The 22,239-nt window shown below is 44.1% G+C and overlaps 1 protein-coding gene across 1 annotated transcript in view; it reads left to right on the plus strand.

Moving 5' to 3' along the window:
• Positions 1–581: 581 nt before the first annotated feature.
• Positions 582–22,239, plus strand: part of LOC311244533 (RPA-related protein RADX) — a 64,834-nt gene continuing 43,176 nt past the window's right edge. Inside the window, exons 1-5 of the mRNA XM_084334091.1 lie at positions 582–655; positions 14,348–14,535; positions 15,885–15,997; positions 17,434–17,601; positions 21,322–21,462. Of these exons, the coding sequence (XP_084190217.1) occupies positions 587–655; positions 14,348–14,535; positions 15,885–15,997; positions 17,434–17,601; positions 21,322–21,462 (679 nt within the window). The 5' untranslated portion in view covers positions 582–586. The remainder of the gene's footprint in view (positions 656–14,347; positions 14,536–15,884; positions 15,998–17,433; positions 17,602–21,321; positions 21,463–22,239) is intronic.

A 22,239-nucleotide genomic window follows, 5' to 3' on the forward strand; every position in this document is an offset into this window, starting at 1 on the left:
AATACCTATATGTCCCTATGTCATAAATGTCTATATGAATTGAAAATGTGGGACCCGGATGGAAACAAGACAAACGTCTTTCTCAGGTCTGCATCCCCTTAACAATTGTGTGTATTGAGCCGTACTGTATTGTACCCATTCTGCAATCTGTTAAATAAAGTTCATTCATTCATTCATTCATTCAATTGAAAATGGGGGACCCTGATGTAAACAAGACGAAAGTCTTTCTCTGGTCTGCATCCCCTTAACAATTGTGTGTATTGAGCTGTACTGTATTGTACCCATTCTGCAATCTGTTAATAAAGTTTTCAATCAATTCAATCAATCAATCAATACAGTATGTGGCGGTATGCGCCTTTTTGTGATTGCGACCCGACATTAATTCCAAAGAAGAAGAAGACATTGTAAAATGGATTGTACAGTAGGTGGCGGTATGCGCCTTTTGTGGTCGCGATCTGCCATTAATCCATTGATGAAGAAGAAGAAGAAGAAGAAGAAGAAGAAGAAGAAGAAGAAGAAGAAGAAGAAGAAGAACTACACCCCCCACAATGCACCGCACTATTATTGTTTAGGCTGTAGGGGCAACATGGCGGCGTGCTGTGTTCTCCAGAGAACGTTGTCTCGATTCAGCTGCAACCCCGCAGCAGGCACACAGGTAACATATTCAACAGTATTCATCTCTGTTCGTCTATGAAGGCGTCGACCGCTGATATTCTGTCCCCAGGTTATGTTAGCTAACTGTTAACCTAGCGCTAGAATAACTGATATTCTATACATCGCAATCGCATGTATATCCACATCCGTCTGATATACCTGCATATAATCATTCTCTAATCATTCCACAAGGAAGCATACTAGGACCGCTACTGTTCCTAATTTATGCAAATGACATGTCGTCAGCTTGTGACTGCAACTTGTTCCTGTTTGCGGACGACTCAGCCCTGCTGGTCTCTGACAAGAACAAGTTACAGGTTGAAAAAACCCTCAGCTCGGAACTAGGCAGAATCTGCATATGGCTCGCTGATAACAAACTATCATTACACATGGGCAAAACAGAGTCCATTCTCTTCGGTTCAAATAACAAACTCAGCAAGACCGACGGCTTCTCAGTTACAGTGGGTGACAATATTGTCACAAGGAAAGATGAAATTACCTACCTGGGGTCCATCCTAGAGGCTAATCTCTCCTGTGACAAAATGGCATCCAATGTAATAAAAAAAGTCAACCAACGAACTCGATTCTTGTACCGGATCTCCTCTCTGGTAAACAAGAACACCCTGAAGACTCTGGCAGGAGCACTCATTCAGGGGTACTACGACTATGCTTGCACCTCATGGTACCAAAGCACCTCAAAGGCGCTAAAAACAAAATTACAAACATCTCAAAACAAACTGGTCAGACTACTGCTTGACCTTACTCCTAGAACCCACCTCACCCCTGCCCACTTCGACAACCTAGGATGGCTTAGAGTAGACGACAGAGTACAACAACTTGCAATGGGCCTGGTCTACAAGATACACTACACGACCAAGGTACCCATGTACATGTCAAAATACTTCCCAAAGGTCAGTGAATACCACGATCACAACACCAGAGGGAGCTCCACAAATCATGTCAAACCCAGATTCGGCTCAAATAAGGGACTAAACACGTTTCGCAATTATGCCACATCAATGTGGAACGCCCTACCCAAAGCTGTAAAGGAATGTGGATCACTACCCACTTTCAAAACCTCTCTCAAGGGACACCTACGGGAGACTGCAATCCAACACTGGCCCCTGTAAATATCCTAACCCAATCATTCCAACCCCCTCCAATGTACAGTCATTTACCTAGTATGGTTTTGTCAATAGTTCAATGTACAATTGTGTTTGTTTGTACAGTGTCTCCTCCCCCCCCCCCCTCAATGTACAGTGTTACTTGTTTATACAGTATGCCCCCCGCCCCCCCCCCCCCCCCCCCCAACCACCTCCAATGTAAATTACCCAGTATGGTTGTCAATATCCCAATGTACCCAACCCCCCCCACCCAACCTCCAATGTACAGTTTCTACATCAAATGTATATACTCCCTTTTCTTGACTCCTTCTGTATCACAAACAGTACTGTATTTGCAAATCTGGTATGTCATAAATGTATAGATGTAGCAGTACTGACTATCTGTATGTCATGTATGTCATATATGTCTATATGAATTGAAAATGGGGGACCCTGATGGAAACAAGACAAACGTCTTTCTCAGGTCTGCATCCCCTTAACAATTGTATGTATTGAGCCGTACTGTATTGTACCCATTCTGCAATCTGTTAAATAAAGTTTTCATTCATTCATTCACTCTAGTCTAGCTACTCATACACCTGCATATAACCCATATAACTCTGTATGATAGCATGTACAATCATCCTGTATACCGTATATTTATAAACAAGACGAAAGTCTTTCTCTGGTCTGCATCCCATTAACAATTGTGTGCTGTACTGTACTGTACCCATTCTGCAATCTGTTAATAAAGTTTTCAATCAATCAATCAACCAACCAACCAACCAACCCGTATATTTATTCACACATGTCTGTATGTCCCTTACCTACTCTTACTAGTTGTACTGCTGGCCAGTATGACTTACTACCATAGTGTCTTTATACCTGTATCCAGTGGCGGCTCGCCACTGGTGGCGCTATGGGCGCCGACCCACCTGTTAAATGAGAGAAGAAGAAAAAAATGTTGTTTTTGTTTTTTGTTTTATAGCCCTATAAATAATATAAACATATTTAAAATGAATAATATTTACTCGTTTTAAGTATGTTTGTATTTCCAATGCACAATATAACGTTATTATCTAAATAAAAAAAACAGCGTTTTCATGGGCAGGAAGTGACTTTTTTTTAATTTTTTCGTATTTCTCGCCCGGGCAAGAAGCGATAGCGCTCTGACTGCGCGTCACAGTTTGATCGCTGTCTCCGTCACAGCCAATCAGTGCATACGGCGTTGTGCGTTGAAATATGACTATTATGTTGGAATCCGAGCGCTATTTGAAGCGGTCTAGGCAGCAAAAGTGAACTTCCGTGAAGAATTTCCATAGCCGCATTTCGCGGAGACGCTCTCTGATTGGCCGACGCGATGCCAGTTTTTTTCCATAGCCGCATTTCTCGCGCCAGGAGGAGGTATCTTATCACAGCAAGTCAGCAAGTTCAGTCTACTCGTCAACAACAGCAACTACACTACTACAGTTCACAATAGAGAAAAAGAAAAGACGCCTTCGGTTTATTCAAGGACTGAGTATTTTCATTTCGATTTATAGTTAGCTAAAGCTACCACCATGGAATTGGATAATTCTGTTAAATCCATCAAATCAACACCGTTTGAAAGACGGACAATGCAAGAAAAAAAAGACTTGAAAACTACTTGGACCACACCAACCTGAGATCCGGATGGACATCAACACAGGCTGGATGGACAATGCCATGGAGTGGATATACTTTATCAACAAGCCAACAACAAGGTAGATTAGCGATCTTAACTCTAGTTTAATACATGATACGTTGTCTACTGATGCCGCATAACGTTACAGCTACTGCTAGCTGTTAGCTCCGTTAGCTTAGCTGGCCACTTAGAAGTGCATGGAACGGAGTGTTTAAATAGCAGCAATCTTGTTGAAAATGTAACTACTAAAATGCTCTCTGATGCTGCTGATGCATAATGAATGAATGGTGAGTTGTTTAAAATGACAACATACATGTGTTAATTATTTGATTTGATTGATCCGAGAGACAGAGAGATCGTCTATGTTTGAATGAATGAATGAGAACTTTATTAACAGATTGCAGAATGGGTACAATACAGTACGGCTCAATACACACAATTGTTAAGGGGATGCAGACCAGAGAAAGACGTTTGTCTTGTTTACATCAGGGTCCCAGATTTTCGATTCATATCGATAGTTTAATAGCTAGCCTTGGCTCGTTTAACAATATGCAAAATATGTGTACAGCCCTGTACTCATACTGAAGTTATTCTTGGTATATAATAGGTCTGATTGTGTAACGAATCGATTCCACGTCGCGCTGTGTGTGAGAGAGAGAAGGAGAGAGGGAGAGATCTGCCTGTGTTTGTAGACGGGCGAGTTTTGTTTCTAACTTTTCTATTTATATATTGTGTTTCAAGTTGTGAATTAGAGTCTAGACTATACTTTATTTGACTGGTTGTGTGTTGCTGTAGTAACAGCTGAGCGACTCGTTCATAAGAGCCGATTCATTGCCGTGAGCGTGAGTCGAATCACGAGTGTTGCGTGGTACTGTACTGTACTGTACAAAATATTTGGTATAGCGCCCCTAGTGGCGAAAACCCAGCGGCCGCCACTGCCTGTATCACTGTACATAATAATACTATACATCTGATTAGCACTATTAGGCTACTCGGTAGTAGACCTACTCATTTGTATATTTTATATCCAGTTTAATCACCCACAGCCACAGATACATTGTACAGTATATTGCTATTGTGCTTTAGTGTTACTTCTGCACTCTGGTTGGACACCAAACGTATACTTTGTTCTGTACTTGCTGTGTACATGTGCTGCATGACGACAATACATATTACAGACTTGGGGTCAGCTCTTGTCATAATAGACGCAAATCCCTTTGAAAGGTCTGACAGAAAACATATATCTAGTCAAATAGCTTAAAGGAACACGCCAACATTATGGGAAATGTGCGCTACCATCTTTTCCAGAGTCATACAAAAAGATAGATACCAGTTTCCTCTGTGTGCGTTCAGTAGAACACAATCCGGCTGCAAGCTAGCCTAGTTTACCACAAATGAATGGGAGCAGATACGGACCAGCTAGCCTAGCTGTTGGCCACAAACATCAATCCCGGCTTTTTAAGCTATGGTCCAGTGCAGCGTTTCCGTTAGAACATATTCGTGCCGGTCTGGATGTCCTGCAAGATTTCTATCCCCGGACATATTCGAGAAATGCCGGTCAGCCTGGTTTTCCTTTTTACCGGCTGAATGCCACCATCGGCGCCAATGTTAACGTTAATATCGCCTAATCTATGTTTTAAATTATGGCTATGTGTCTAATCTGCCCATCGCATTATCAAAGACTATTTTCCAGTCGGTGCTGTCAAGGCTGTTTATCGCGTCGTTGCCGTTTCAGAGCAGTTAGAAAAGCCCCCGTTTTCAGATAAAAAACAGCTCTTTCTGGAGCATTCTATGAAAATAGTCTTTTAGTGGAATATTCCACAACGTTGATATTCGTCGGCCTTTTTATGAATCGTTTTCAAATAAACGCTAGATGATCAATATTATACGTGCACGCAAGCACATTACGGCCGCGTGCGGATAATCGCCCTGTTGATTTCCTCTCGGACTTTTAGTGAAACCGAAACAAGAAGACATTTCACAAAACAGCTTATAACTTCATCAAACTTACTCTGATTATCCTAACACTGATAACATAGAGTCCTTACCTGACATCAGATGGTATCCAACTGGTATATTCCAATTCCTGATCACCATTCGAAAAAATCGATACGTGTATGGATCCAACGCGATACTGTAGAACCTCATGATCAGCGGGGATCTGAGGTTCCAGAATGAACTGTGTCACTGGTAACCCTGGCTGGATCAGTGAACTGGAAAATGTGGATATAATGTCGCACCTCAGCCAGGAGAATTAAACTTTCCACTCGGGCCTGAACGCTGTTTCTGTTTTCTTTCACCACGGCATCAGCGGTCTCTGTGGTGGGCAGACAGACAGGCTCAAAAAAAGAAAGAAAAAAAGATTCACATCCGAGCGGCGCCATCCGCGCTTTATCAGCGTGAAGCAACATGTAATGATTGTTTTGTTCATCGCATAGGCTATTTAATTTGAGCCTATTTTAATACAATTCAAATAATAAAATTGTGCTTAGAGAAATTATTTTCACCGGACATTATGACCGGAGATATTTAAATATTCGGACTTCAACATATTTTGCCGGTCAAAAACCGGTAATTACCGGCTAACGGAAACGCTGGTCCAGTGGTCCACTAGGGTCCATATCCGCTTCCATTCATTCTATATGACAAGAGCTGACTCATAGCAATTAATTATTGGGTGAGTAAACTAAACACAGAACCCCCCGAACACATTCTATGGCTGTGTATGGAATACATGCAATGTATGGAACATCAGCCATTCCACAGCTAACTGAGTGTTAACCCAGCATGACTTCTCAATATCTGTTATGAACTGGTTGACAAATAGGGCTGGGTTAAAAAAAATCCATTTCCTGATTCTGAATCGATCTTCATTTGAATGAGCGATTATCTATTAATAAATCCCGAGAATGAGATCGATCCTAAAAAAAAACTGTTGGTCTGGGGAGGGTGTAGACCAGGGCTCAGTAATTATGTTTTTCCAAGCCATTATATGGCTGGCCAGAACCAAAAACAATGGCTAATATAATACATTGATAGTGAAAATGTTTTAACTATGTGACAGACCACCTTATAACTAAGACATACATGTGTGGCAGAGACAGAAAATGGATCAAAATAAATTAGCTGCATAGGTGGCATAATAAACTGTAAACGAGCAGTTCTTTCTACCTTCTATTCCGTAGAGGGTTCCTGAACCATTGGATTGGAAATCGAATCAAATCGGGACCTTGTGAATAGGAATCGAATCGTTTTGGGAAATCAGTGGCGATACTCAGCCCTATTGACAAACGTAGTGGAACGTCAACTATTTATGCTTTAATTTGTACAAGAAGTGGCTTCAAAACCACAATGTCATATTTCAACCAACTGTCCGTCATGTTGTATCCCAGTAACGTCCTCAACCTGTTGTGTGTCAAGGACCCCCACAGTGATACACAACACCCTTTGCGGACCCCCAGTTAATAAGATGTTGTCTCAGGGACCCTCGTCTGAGATATAGTTATTATAGTTATATATTACATAGCCATCTATATACTGCGAGTGGGGAGATAACAGTGGAGAGAGTGAAACCTATGATCATCCTTGTACATAGACCTCTCATATAGACCTCTCATATAGACCTCTCATGTATAGTAGACCTCTCATGTATCTCTCACGAATAGACCTCTCACTTATAGACCTCTCACGAATAGATAGACCTCTCACTTATAGACCTCTCACTTATAGACCTCTCACATATAGACCTCTCACTTATAGACCTCTCACTTATAGACCTCTTACTTATAGACCTCTCACGTATAGACCTATCACGAATAGACCTCACTTATAGACCTCTCACTTATAGACCTCTCACATATAGACCTCTCACTTATAGACCTCTCACTTATAGACCTCTCACTTATAGACCTCTTACTTATAGACCTCTCACTTATAGACCTCTCACTTATAGACCTCTCACGTATAGACCTCTCACTTATAGACCTCTCACTGTTATAGACCTCTCACTTATAGACCTCTCACTTATAGACCTCTTACATATAGACCTCTCACTTATAGACCTCTCACGAATAGACCTCTCACGTATAGACCTATCACGAATAGACCTCACTTATAGACCTCTCACTTATAGACCTCTCACATATAGACCTCTCACTTATAGACCTCTCACTTATAGACCTCTCACTTATAGACCTCTTACTTATAGACCTCTCACTTATAGACCTCTCACTTATAGACCTCTCACGTATAGACCTCTCACTTATAGACCTCTCACTGTTATAGACCTCTCACTTATAGACCTCTCACTTATAGACCTCTCACATATAGACCTCTCACTTATAGACCTCTCACGTATTTACCTCTCACTTATAGACCTCTCACTGTTATAGACCTCTCACTTATAGACCTCTCACTTATAGACCTCTCACTTATAGACCTATTTTCTGTCAGTTCCTGAGTCACCAGTCTTTGCTGCAGCAATAGGAAAATGAATGCACTATTAATAGATGGCTCCTAGCTTCGCCTGTGGTCCATGCAGCCGTGGTCCAGTGAACAAAGCCTTCTGATACACATCTCTCTCTCTGATAAGGCTGGGGATTTAGAATTTTAAGCAGCAAAAAATAATAATAATAATAAAAAAAAAGAGAAGTTGCTAGCCAAAACTACAGTAGCTTAGCAGGGTTAAAATTGGACCTTTAACAAAACTTATTACATGGCGTTTTCACATTCGCCGAAATGCTTGCTTGTGATTGGTCAATAGCCCCCCCGACTGCGGTCATTATTTTTCAATAATGACCGCAGATTTTTCAATAATGACCGCAGAGCGCAGCTGTTCGCAATCAAGCCCACTGACACACTGTTTCAGTGCAATTAGACACTGCCGTGCCGGCGATGACAGGGGGCGGAGCGACGAGCGGAGCCAACACAGCGGAGCCAGAACACAGAGGCTGCCCACGATAATAATAATCACTTTATTTGGGCTGACAGAGCCACAGAACAACTGCGATTTGTCAAATGAATTAGGTATATTGTTAGTAAGTTAGCCATGTAATAAGCGGGATAATGTATAGCGCTGCACTGACAGCGGAGCCAGAGGCTGCCCGCGATAATAATAATCACTTTATTTGGGCTGACAGAGCCACAGAACAACTGCGATTTGTCAAATGAATTAGGTATATTGTTAGTAAGTTAGCCATGTAATAAGCGGGATAATGTATAGCCTACTCGGTCATTGTCGCAAAATAATTGACCTTCACTACGTTTAAAACACCTCAGCGCGGCGCCTCGGTATTTTAAACTCCGTGTCGGTCAATTATTTTGCGACAATGACCTCGTAGCCATACATTATCCCTTACATAATGCACATGCAGTATCAAGGACAACATTAACCCCACATGTAGTATCAAGGACAACATTAACCCCACATGCAACATCAAGGACAACATTAACCCCACATGTAGTATCAAGGACAACATTAACCCCACATGCAACATCAAGGACAACATTAACCCACATGCAGCATCAAGGACAACATTAACCCCACATGCAGTATCAAGGACAACATTAACCCCACATGCAACATCAAGGACAACATTAACCCACATGCAGCATCAAGGACAACATTAACCCCACATGCAGTATCAAGGACAACATTAACCCCACATGCAACATCAAGGACAACATTAACCCACATGTAGCATCAAGGACAACATTAACCCCACATGCAACATCAAGGACAACATTAACCCACATGCAACATCAAGGACAACATTAACCCACATGTAGCATCAAGGACAACATTAACCCCACATGCAGCATCAAGGACAACATTAACCCACATGCAGTATCAAGGACAACATTAACCCCACATGCAACATCAAGGACAACATTAACCCCACATGCAGCATCAAGGACAACATTAACCCCACATGCAGTATCAAGGACAACATTAACCCCACATGTAGTATCAAGGACAACATTAACCCCACATGCAGCATCAAGGACAACATTAACCCCACATGCAGCATCAAGGACAACATTAACCCCACATGCAACATCAAGGACAACATTAACCCACATGCAGTATCAAGGACAACATTAACCCCACATGCAGTATCAAGGACAACATTAACCCCACAGGCAGCATCAAGGACAACATTAACCCCACATGCAACATCAAGGACAACATTAACCCCACATGCAGTATCAAGGACAACATTAACCCCACATGCAACATCAAGGACAACATTAACCCACATGCAACATCAAGGACAACATTAACCCCACATGTAGTATCAAGGACAACATTAACCCCACATGCAGCATCAAGGACAACATTAACCCACATGCAGCATCAAGGACAACATTAACCCACATGCAGCATCAAGGACAACATTAACCCCACATGCAGTATCAAGGACAACATTAACCCACATGCAGCATCAAGGACAACATTAACCCCACATGCAGTATCAAGGACAACATTAACCCCACATGCAACATCAAGGACAACATTAACCCCACATGCAACATCAAGGACAACATTAACCCACATGCAACATCAAGGACAACATTAACCCACATGTAGCATCAAGGACAACATTAACCCCACATGCAGCATCAAGGACAACATTAACCCACATGCAGTATCAAGGACAACATTAACCCCACATGCAACATCAAGGACAACATTAACCCACATGCAGTATCAAGGACAACATTAACCCCACATGCAACATCAAGGACAACATTAACCCCACATGCAGCATCAAGGACAACATTAACCCCACATGCAACATCAAGGACAACATTAACCCCACATGCAACATCAAGGACAACATTAACCCACATGCAACATCAAGGACAACATTAACCCACATGCAACATCAAGGACAACATTAACCCCACATGCAGCATCAAGGACAACATTAACCCCACATGCAGCATCAAGGACAACATTAACCCCACATGCAGTATCAAGGACAACATTAACCCCACATGCAGTATCAAGGACAACATTAACCCCACATGCAGTATCAAGGACAACATTAACCCCACATGCAGTATCAAGGACAACATTAACCCCACATGCAACATCAAGGACAACATTAACCCCACATGCAGTATCAAGGACAACATTAACCCCACATGCAGTATCAAGGACAACATTAACCCCACATGCAGTATCAAGGACAACATTAACCCCACATGCAACATCAAGGACAACATTAACCCCACATGTAGTATCAAGGACAACATTAACCCCACATGCAGCATCAAGGACAACATTAACCCCACATGCAGCATCAAGGACAACATTAACCCACATGCAGTATCAAGGACAACATTAACCCACATGCAGCATCAAGGACAACATTAACCCCACATGCAGCATCAAGGACAACATTAACCCACATGCAGTATCAAGGACAACATTAACCCCACATGCAGTATCAAGGACAACATTAACCCACATGCAGCATCAAGGACAACATTAACCCCACATGCAACATCAAGGACAACATTAACCCCACATGCAGTATCAAGGACAACATTAACCCCACATGCAGCATCAAGGACAACATTAACCCCACATGCAGCATCAAGGACAACATTAACCCACATGCAGTATCAAGGACAACATTAACCCCACATGCAACATCAAGGACAACATTAACCCACATATAGTATCAAGGACAACATTAACCCACATGCAGCATCAAGGACAACATTAACCCCACATGCAGTATCAAGGACAACATTAACCCCACATGCAGCATCAAGGACAACATTAACCCACATGTAGTATCAAGGACAACATTAACCCACATGCAGCATCAAGGACAACATTAACCCCACATGCAGCATCAAGGACAACATTAACCCACATGTAGCATCAAGGACAACATTAACCCCACATGTAGTATCAAGGACAACATTAACCCCACATGCAGCATCAAGGACAACATTAACCCCACATGCAGCATCAAGGACAACATTAACCCCACATGCAGCATCAAGGACAACATTAACCCCACATGCAACATCAAGGACAACATTAACCCCACATGCAGCATCAAGGACAACATTAACCCCACATGTAGCATCAAGGACAACATTAACCCCACATGTAGCATCAAGGACAACATTAACCCCACATGCAGCATCAAGGACAACATTAACCCCACATGTAGCATCAAGGACAACATTAACCCCACATGCAGCATCAAGGACAACATTAACCCCACATGTAGCATCAAGGACAACATTAACCCCACATGCAGCATCAAGGACAACATTAACCCCACATGTAGCATCAAGGACAACATTAACCCCACATGTAGTATCAAGGACAACATAAACCCACATGCAGCATCAAGGACAACATTAACCCCACATGCAGCATCAAGGACAACATTAACCCCACATGTAGCATCAAGGACAACATTAACCCCACATGCAGTATCAAGGACAACATTAACCCCACATGCAACATCAAGGACAACATTAACCCCACATGCAGCATCAAGGACAACATTAACCCCACATGCAACATCAAGGACAACATTAACCCCACATGCAGTATCAAGGACAACATTAACCCCACATGCAGTATCAAGGACAACATTAACCCCACATGCAGCATCAAGGACAACATTAACCCCACATGCAACATCAAGGACAACATTAACCCCACATGCAGCATCAAGGACAACATTAACCCCACATGCAGTATCAAGGACAACATTAACCCACATGCAGCATCAAGGACAACATTAACCCCACATGCAGCATCAATGACAACATTAACCCACATGCAGCATCAAGGACAACATTAACCCCACATGCAACATCAAGGACAACATTAACCCCACATGCAGTATCAAGGACAACATTAACCCACATGCAGCATCAAGGACAACATTAACCCCACATGTAGTATCAAGGACAACATTAACCCACATGCAGTATCAAGGACAACATTAACCCACATGCAGCATCAAGGACAACATTAACCCCACATGCAGCATCAAGGACAACATTAACCCACATGCAGCATCAAGGACAACATTAACCCCACATGCAGCATCAAGGACAACATTAACCCACATGCAACATCAAGGACAACATTAACCCACATGCAGTATCAAGGACAACATTAACCCACATGCAGTATCAAGGACAACATTAACCCACATGCAGCATCAAGGACAACATTAACCCACATGCAACATCAAGGACAACATTAACCCCACATGCAGTATCAAGGACAACATTAACCCACATGCAGTATCAAGGACAACATTAACCCACATGCAGCATCAAGGACAACATTAACCCACATGCAACATCAAGGACAACATTAACCCACATGCAGTATCAAGGACAACATTAACCCACATGCAGTATCAAGGACAACATTAACCCACATGCAGCATCAAGGACAACATTAACCCACATGCAACATCAAGGACAACATTAACCCACATGCAGTATCAAGGACAACATTAACCCCACATGCAACATCAAGGACAACATTAACCCCACATGCAGCATCAAGGACAACATTAACCCCACATGCAGCATCAAGGACAACATTAACCCCACATGCAGTATCAAGGACAACATTAACCCCACATGCAGCATCAAGGACAACATTAACCCCACATGCAGTATCAAGGACAACATTAACCCCACATGCAACATCAAGGACAACATTAACCCACATGCAGTATCAAGGACAACATTAACCCCACATGCAGTATCAAGGACAACATTAACCCCACATGCAGTATCAAGGACAACATTAACCCCACATGCAGCATCAAGGACAACATTAACCCCACATGCAGTATCAAGGACAACATTAACCCCACATGCAGCATCAAGGACAACATTAACCCCACATGCAGTATCAAGGACAACATTAACCCCACATGCAGTATCAAGGACAACATTAACCCACATGCAGTATCAAGGACAACATTAACCCCACATGCAGCATCAAGGACAACATTAACCCCACATGCAGCATCAAGGACAACATTAACCCACATGCAGCATCAAGGACAACATTAACCCCACATGCAACATCAAGGACAACATTAACCCCACATGCAGCATCAAGGACAACATTAACCCCACATGCAGCATCAAGGACAACATTAACCCACATGCAGCATCAAGGACAACATTAACCCACATGTAGTATCAAGGACAACATTAACCCCACATGCAGCATCAAGGACAACATTAACCCACATGCAGCATCAAGGACAACATTAACCCACATGCAGCATCAAGGACAACATTAACCCCACATGCAACATCAAGGACAACATTAACCCCACATGCAACATCAAGGACAACATTAACCCCACATGCAGCATCAAGGACAACATTAACCCCACATGCAGCATCAAGGACAACATTAACCCCACATGCAGTATCAAGGACAACATTAACCCCACATGCAGCATCAAGGACAACATTAACCCCACATGCAGCATCAAGGACAACATTAACCCACATGCAGCATCAAGGACAACATTAACCCCACATGCAGCATCAAGGACAACATTAACCCCACATGCAGTATCAAGGACAACATTAACCCCACATGCAGCATCAAGGACAACATTAACCCCACATGCAGCATCAAGGACAACATTAACCCCACATGCAGCATCAAGGACAACATTAACCCCACATGCAGTATCAAGGACAACATTAACCCACATGCAGTATCAAGGACAGAATTATTGGTAAACAGTAAAAGAAAATACGTCAATTACCATAGGTGGGGGAAAAATGCAGCAGGGCTTGTTATTATGACATGACCATGTGAGAGGTCTAATAGGCATCCTTGTACATTCTCTGGTGTGTGTGTGCGTGTGTGTGTGTCTTCCTGCCTCCCTGCCTCCAGACTCCTCCCACCAGTCCTGTTGTGTGCCGAGAGCCTCTGTACCTGGTGAGCCTCGGGCGGTACGGCCGTGACCTGGGCTCCGCCGTCTACTTCCCCCGAGCCGTCCTGTCGGGAGACGACCTGTATGACGCCACGCTGACAGACGGAGACTGCCGCCTGCGTGTCACGCTGGAGCCCAGCCTGAACCGGTGAGTCTAGTCGCCACGGTGATGTCACGGAGGACCCATAATAACCACCCTCCTCCAACCTACCACCTCCTGTTCCCCTGCCCTGCCGTCTCTCCTCTCCTGCCCCTCCCTCCCCCCTCGGTTTCCCTTACTTACGTCCCGACTGTCTCCCCTACTGGCTCCTGTATGTGTGTGTTACTCGTTCTTGTGTAGTCATATTGTTCCCTGTTTCCCTGTGGTTCTATGTTTCTTTGTTTCTTTGTTTTTTGCCTATTATCAGCGACGTTGGGTCATTGAAAAGTGCTATACAAAATAAATGAATTATTATTACTTGAAGAGGCAGTAACATGGCGTCCGTAGTCCATAGATACAACCTAAGTATGTAATGACGGGTGCTTTTGTATTATTGCCACTCTGTGCACCTGTGCACTCTGACAGAAACGGTACTGTTAATAAACTCTGAACGTCATCAGAATTCCTGTTAGTTTATTCAGAGCATCAGCTTCTGAGAGCCTTCACAGCACTTAATGTTTACAACAGTAGTTAATGGTATATAAAGCTAACTATACTTGCTAGCATGCTAACTGACACTCGGCAACAGTTGAAATAGGTCTGTGTCAGATCACTACTTCAGCTTTTCAATTGCACGACAGTGGGTAGGATTAGGAGTTTAACCCTTTCACTACCACACTACAGAAGGTTAACCCTTTCACTACCACACTACAGACGGTTAACCGTCTGTAGTGTGGTAGTGAAAGGGCTAACCTTATGTAGTGTGGTTGTGAAAGGGTTAACCCGTTGTCGTGTGTCAGTGAAAGGGTTAACCTTCTGTATTGTCGCAGTGAAGGGGTTAACCCCTTTGGTAGTGAAATGGTTAAATCATTCAAGTCCTCTGAGCCGCTCACAGATCCCTCTGGTGTTTCCTGGTCTTCCGATGGAATCATGATGAAACATAACGCGCCATAACGTTCTTTATTCTGAGTGTCAGATTGAATATACAAACACACCCAATGTGAGACGGAAAATATTCTAAACGTCAGCTGCCAAAAGGATCACCAGGTAACCATAGAAACAACCGACCATGGAGCAGGACTGTGGAGCCAACATGGCTATCAGGGAAAACTGTACTGAACAAACGGTGTGTGTGTCTGTCTCTGTCTGTCTGTCTGTCTGTCTGTCTGTCTGTCTCTGTGTCTGTGTGTGTCTGTGTCTGTCTGTGTCTGTCTGTGTGTGTGTGTGTCTGTGTGTCTGTCTGTCTGTCTGTCTGTCTGTCTGTCTGTCTGTCTGTGTGTGTCTGCGTGTTTGTGTCTGTCTGTCTGTCTGTCTGTCTGTCTGTCTGTGTGTGTGTGTGTGTGTGTGTGTGTGTGTAGGCTGGTGGAGAGGAACGTGCTGCGGTGTGGCTGTCGGCTGCGTAACGTCAGCCTGACCCCGGGGCTGAGTGCGAGAGGAGAGACGGGGAGACGGAGAGACGACCACGTGGACGGTAGGAGGACAAACCTCTCAGCTACTGTCTGTCCTGTGTGTACGGTTAACCGTCTGTAGTGTGGCTGTGAACGGGTTAACCGTCTGTAGTGTGGTAGTGAAAGGGTTAACCGTCTGTAGTGTGGTAGTGAAAGGGTTAACCATCTGTAGTGTGGTTGTGAAAGGGTTAACCGTCTGTAGTGTGGTTGTGAAAGGGTTAACAGTCTGTAGTGTGGTAGTGAAAGGGTTAACCGTCTGTAGTGTGGTTGTGAAAGGGTTAACCATCTGTAGTGTGGTAGTGAAAGGGTTAACCATCTGTAGTGTGGTAGTGAAAGGGTTAACCGTCTGTAGTGTGGTTGTGAAAGGGTTAACCGTCTGTAGTGCGGTAGTGAAAGGGTTAACCGTCTGTAGTGTGGTAGTGAAAGGGTTAACCCTTTGTCGTGTGGCAGTGAAAGGGTTGATTGATTGATTTGAATTTATTGGACAATCTAAAATCACATACAATACTGATACACAACATGTACAGCCATCACATAATTTAAAACCGTCGAGGATTAAAACACAATAAAACCTTACGGTTTATTTCCATTGTGGTCCTCAAAGGGGGGGGGGGGGAGACAAGATGACGAGTATGCACAAATAAGACATACTCCATACTTAATTTAAATATGAATTAAAAAAATGCAATAACACAAAAAAACACAGTCTACAGCACACCTGCATATATCATTATCCTGAGTGACTAAGCCATTTCTTCATAGCTTGTTTAACATTTCTTTCTGAGTCAATACTTTTTATAGACACTGGCAGTTTATTCCACTCACAGGATGCTGAGTACCGAAAGGTATTTTCCCCCATTGAGCTCCTGAATTTGCACAGTTAAACTGCCCCTGGCTGCATATGAGCGGGTGTCCCTAAAGCACATAAAATAATAAAATATGAGGGGACCCTATTGGAACATTATTTTATGGGTAAGGCCCAACCTAATTTGAATCACCCGTTTTTCCACTGGGAGCCAGTTTAGTTGATGAAGTATAGCTAACCTTCTGTATCGTCGCAGTGAAAGGGTTAACCCTTTGGTAGTGTGGTTCAGATTCAGATTCAGATTCCTTTATTAAGCCATTTGTGTAAAAACACATTGGTAATTGTTGCAGCATTACAGTGTATGCATTTTTTTCCTTTCTTTTTTCACAGTAAACGACAAACACCAACACAGACACAGGACAAAAAAACAGTGCAGTGGAGGATTAATAATTTAAATACATATATATATATATATATATATATATATATATAAAGTGTAGAGTGCAGAGTTCCAGTAAGCACTAGTGCAGTGCAGTCAGTGTCATTGTGGTAGTGAAAGGGTTAATTGCGTCTTTGTAGAGAGTCACGTTGTAATAACATGTATATATACAACTTGACGGACAGATAACTTAATCTGTGTTGAAACGGGTTTAGCTGTGAACAGCAGGTACCGGCTGGTGAGTGTGGAGGTAGGGGAGGAGCGCCGGGAGGACGGCCAAGATGGAGGCCCTCTCAGCGGGGTGGATGTGGCCTCTCTGCCCTGGTTTGGATCCACAGAGCCGGGGGACGACACCGGCCAGGAGCCCGCTGGATCCGACACCGGTAGGCTGAGGTCAGGGACACACAGAGCCCGCTGGACCCGACACCGGTAGGCTGAGGTCAGGGACACACAGAGCCCACTGGACCCGACACTGGTAGGCTGAGGTCAGGGACACACAGAGCCCACTGGACCTGACACTGGTAGGCTGAGGTCAGGGACACACAGAGCCCACTGGACCCGACACTGGTAGGCTGAGGTCAGGGACACACAGAGCCCACTGGACCTGACACTGGTAGGCTGAGGTCAGGGACACACAGAGCCCACTGGACCTGACACTGGTAGGCTGAGGTCAGGGACACACAGAGCCCACTGGACCTGACACTGGTAGGCTGAGGTCAGGGACACACAGAGCCCACTGGACCTGACACTGGTAGGCTGAGGTCAGGGACACACAGAGCCCACTGGACCTGACACTGGTAGGCTGAGGTCAGGGACACACAGAGCCCACTGGACCTGACACTGGTAGGCTGAGGTCAGGGACACACAGAGCCCACTGGACCTGACACTGGTAGGCTGAGGTCAGGGACACAGAGCCCACTGGACCCGACACTGGTAGGCTGAGGTCAGGGACACACAGAGCCCACTGGACCTGACACTGGTAGGCTGAGGTCAGGGACACACAGAGCCCACTGGACCTGACACTGGTAGGCTAAGGTCAGGGACACACAGAGCCCACTGGACCTGACACTGGTAGGCTGAGGTCAGGGACACACAGAGCCCACTGGACCTGACACTGGTAGGCTGAGGTCAGGGACACACAGAGCCCACTGGACCTGACACTGGTAGGCTAAGGTCAGGGACACACAGAGCCCACTGGACCTGACACTGGTAGGCTGAGGTCAGGGACACACAGAGCCCACTGGACCTGACACTGGTAGGCTGAGGTCAGGGACACACAGAGCCCACTGGACCTGACACTGGTAGGCTGAGGTCAGGGACACACAGAGCCCACTGGACCTGACACTGGTAGGCTAAGGTCAGGGACACACAGAGCCCGCCTTAACAGCCTTAACTTCAGTTACTATAGTTTGTCTTTGTAGGGCAGTACAGGTATAGTGGTATTAGTACATACACATATACATTTACCGGTATACAGATATAGTGGTATTAGTACATACACATATACATTTACCGGTATACAGATATAGTGGTATTAGTACATATACACATATACATTTATACAGATATAGTGGTATTAGTACATATACATTTATACAGATATAGTGGTATAAATACACATACAGATATAGTGGTATAAATACTATGGGTGTAACGGTACACAGAAGCCACGGTTCGGTACGTACCTCGGTATTGGGGTCACGGTTCGGTACGAGTTCGGTACAACAGAATTTTTTTTATTTTTATAATTTAATTATTTTTTTAAAAGATTTTTATAAATAATTTATTATTATTATTATACATTTATGATCATTATTATTATTAAATAGAATAATTTTCTATAGGCTTGCCGTGGTAGTCAGTGATACTGGTGTCATTCTGTGTTCAGGCATCCACTTGCCTACTGCCCCTTTAACAACTTATCCTTGCTAAGTTTCAGTTTCACTTCTAGAGAGAATTTAACTTCACGAGACTGAATACTAGAGAACAGATGACATGTTACAACAATGGCAGAGGATTATTTGGATTACACAGTAGCAGTTCAACTGGAGAGGAGCTCAGAGAGTCCGGAAAAGTTTATTTTATTTTATTTGATCAGCTGTGCCTGTGAGAGTCCGGCGGGGGAGAATAGAATGTTGGTGTGTTTGTTGGTGACGCGACGCGCGTGTGTGTCTTTCCATTGGTTTAATTTGGTTGACATTATTGGGCGAACAAGAAAACGAAAGAAAACTGTAACATTGTAATGACCCTGCAGCTGTTTCAATGTAAATGTGCCTTCCTCCATGCACTTTCGCCCGCTCTGAAGTCGGACTCGATGTGCCCGGCCACGTGCGCTGTTCTCGCACGGACACGAAACCCGCGAGTGCCTGCATGCATGACTGGTGTGTTTGCACTGTGAGGCGTATTCTTCGTATGGCAGCACGTACCGCACCGTGACGGCCGTACCGTAAATTCGCGGGACGAATACACGTACCGTTACACCCCTAGTATCTACAAAACCTTCTGTTTAATCATCTTCCCTTTATTCATTTGCTTAGATTGTTCAGGTCTGGTCAATTTTAGCATGGTGTTATTCACAGTAAAAAAAAATAAAAAAAAATTGAATTGATATTCTCATTTGGTTCATTACAATTTACTCAAGCCTAAAATACACATGTAGAGGGGTACAGATATAGTGGTATAAATACACATGTAGAGGGGTACAGATATAGTGGTATAAATACACATGTAGAGGGGTACAGATATAGTGGTATAAATACACATGTAGAGGGGTACAGATATAGTGGTATAAATACACATGTAGAGGGGTACAGATATAGTGGTATAAATACACATGTAGAGAGGTACAGATATAGTGGTATAAATACACATGTATAGGGGTACAGATATAGTGGTATAAACACACATGTAGAGTTCAACAGATATAGTGGTATAAATACACATGTAGAGGGGTACAGATATAGTGGTATAAATACACACGTAGAGAGGTACAGATGTAGTTGTATAAATACACATGTATAGGGGTACAGATATAGTGGTATAAATACACATGTAGAGAGGTACAGATATAGTGGTATAAATACACATGTATAGGGGTACAGATATAGTGGTATAAATACACATGTAGAGAGGTACAGATATAGTGGTCAAATCTCTTAACTCTGAATATACCTGTACACCCCTCTGTATTACTGCTGAATGATGTTTTTGAGTGTGCAGTATCTATACAGCTAAAGAGATTGGTTTTTATCTGGTATTACAGTGGCTAAAAAGCTGATAGCATCACGATGGTTTCAACCTGAAAAAATGTGCCGGTAGGTCTGGATTCTTACATATCTCGATGTGATTTATCTAGAAATATCTACAGCAAGAATTTTGGGTCTCAATGAATCCAAAATGTCAATGTGGTTAGAAGTGGTGGAGAGAATAAAAGCTAGCATATAATGGTAGGGTCTGGTTAGGAGCGAATGATAATGGATGGATTATCCATTGGGGGGTCCAGGGGGGGGGGGGGGGGGGGGGTGCGAGCAAGAGCATAATTGTGTAGGGGAATAGATAGCAGGTATTAGGGGTATATCTTGTATAAGACATTTATCTAAATGGTGATATCATTGGATGTGCACTGTTAATTAATGCTTGTATATCTAATCTTGTGTTGTGTCATGTTTGTTTATGTGTTTGTTTAAAAAAGAATAAAAAAATTAAATACAAAAATAAAAAAAATAAAAATGTTTTACCTCCTATAATAGTGGGGGTCGCGGCTCTCTGACACCGTTATTTGGGGGTCGCGGCCTGAAAAGTTTGGGAACCCCTGATCTATGGTAATAGTAAGCTATCAATAGGTTGTCTTACTGTTTTGCTGCGTGTGTCCCTCTCTCTGTCTCTTTCTCTCTCTCTCTGTCTCTGTATCTCTCGCTCTCTTTGCGTCTGTCTCTGTGTGTGTGTCTCTCTGTCTCTCGCTCTCACTCGGTATCTCTCTGTCTCTCTCTCTCGCTCTCTCTGTCTCTCTGTCTCTCTCTCTCGCTCTCACTCGGTATCTCTCTCTCGGTCTCTCTCTCTCTCTCTCTCTCTCTCTCTCTCTCTCGGTCTCTCTCTCTCTCTAGGTCTCCCTCTCCCTCTCAGAGCCAATAGGAGCACGTTTCTTCCTCTGTGGAACAACACAGACTACAGTGGAGCAGTATGGAGGGAGACGCCACCTCCTCACTGTGGAGAGGAGGAGGAGACAGAGGAGGAGGAGACAGGAGGTACAAGGAGGAGGAGGAGACAGAGGAGGAGGAGACAGGAGGTACAAGGAGGAGGAGGAGACAGAGGAGGAGGAGACAGGAGGTACAAGGAGGAGGAGGAGACAGAGGAGGAGGAGACAGGAGGTACAAGGAGGAGGAGACAGAGGAGGAGGAGATGGGAGGAATGAGGAGGAGGAGACAGAGGAGGAGGAGACAGAGGAGGAGGAGACAGAGGAGGAGGAGACAGGAGGTACAAGGAGGAGGAGACAGAGGAGGAGGAGATGGGAGGAATGAGGAGGAGGAGGAGACAGAGGAGGAGGAGACAGAGGAGGAGGAGACAGGAGGTACAAGGAGGAGGAGACAGAGGAGGAGGAGATGGGAGGAATGAGGAGGAGGAGACAGAGGAGGAGGAGACAGAGGAGGAGGAGACAGAGGAGGAGGAGACAGGAGGTACAAGGAGGAGGAGACAGAGGAGGAGGAGACAGGGGAGGAGGAGACAGGAGGTACAAGGAGGAGGAGACAGAGGAGGAGGAGACAGGGGAGGAGGAGACAGGAGGTACAAGGAGGAGGAGACAGAGGAGGAGGAGACAGGGGAGGAGGAGACAGGAGGTACAAGGAGGAGGAGACAGAGGAGGAGGAGACAGGGGAGGAGGAGACAGGAGGTACAAGGAGGAGGAGACAGAGGAGGAGGAGACAGGGGAGGAGGAGACAGGAGGTACAAGGAGGAGGAGACAGAGGAGGAGGAGACAGGGGAGGAGGAGACAGGAGGTACAAGGAGGAGGAGACAGAGGAGGAGGA

The sequence above is a fragment of the Notolepis coatsorum genome, assembly GCF_963971535.1.
Source record: "Notolepis coatsorum genome assembly, chromosome: 1".
NCBI classification, from domain to species: Eukaryota; Metazoa; Chordata; class Actinopteri; order Aulopiformes; family Paralepididae; genus Notolepis; species Notolepis coatsorum.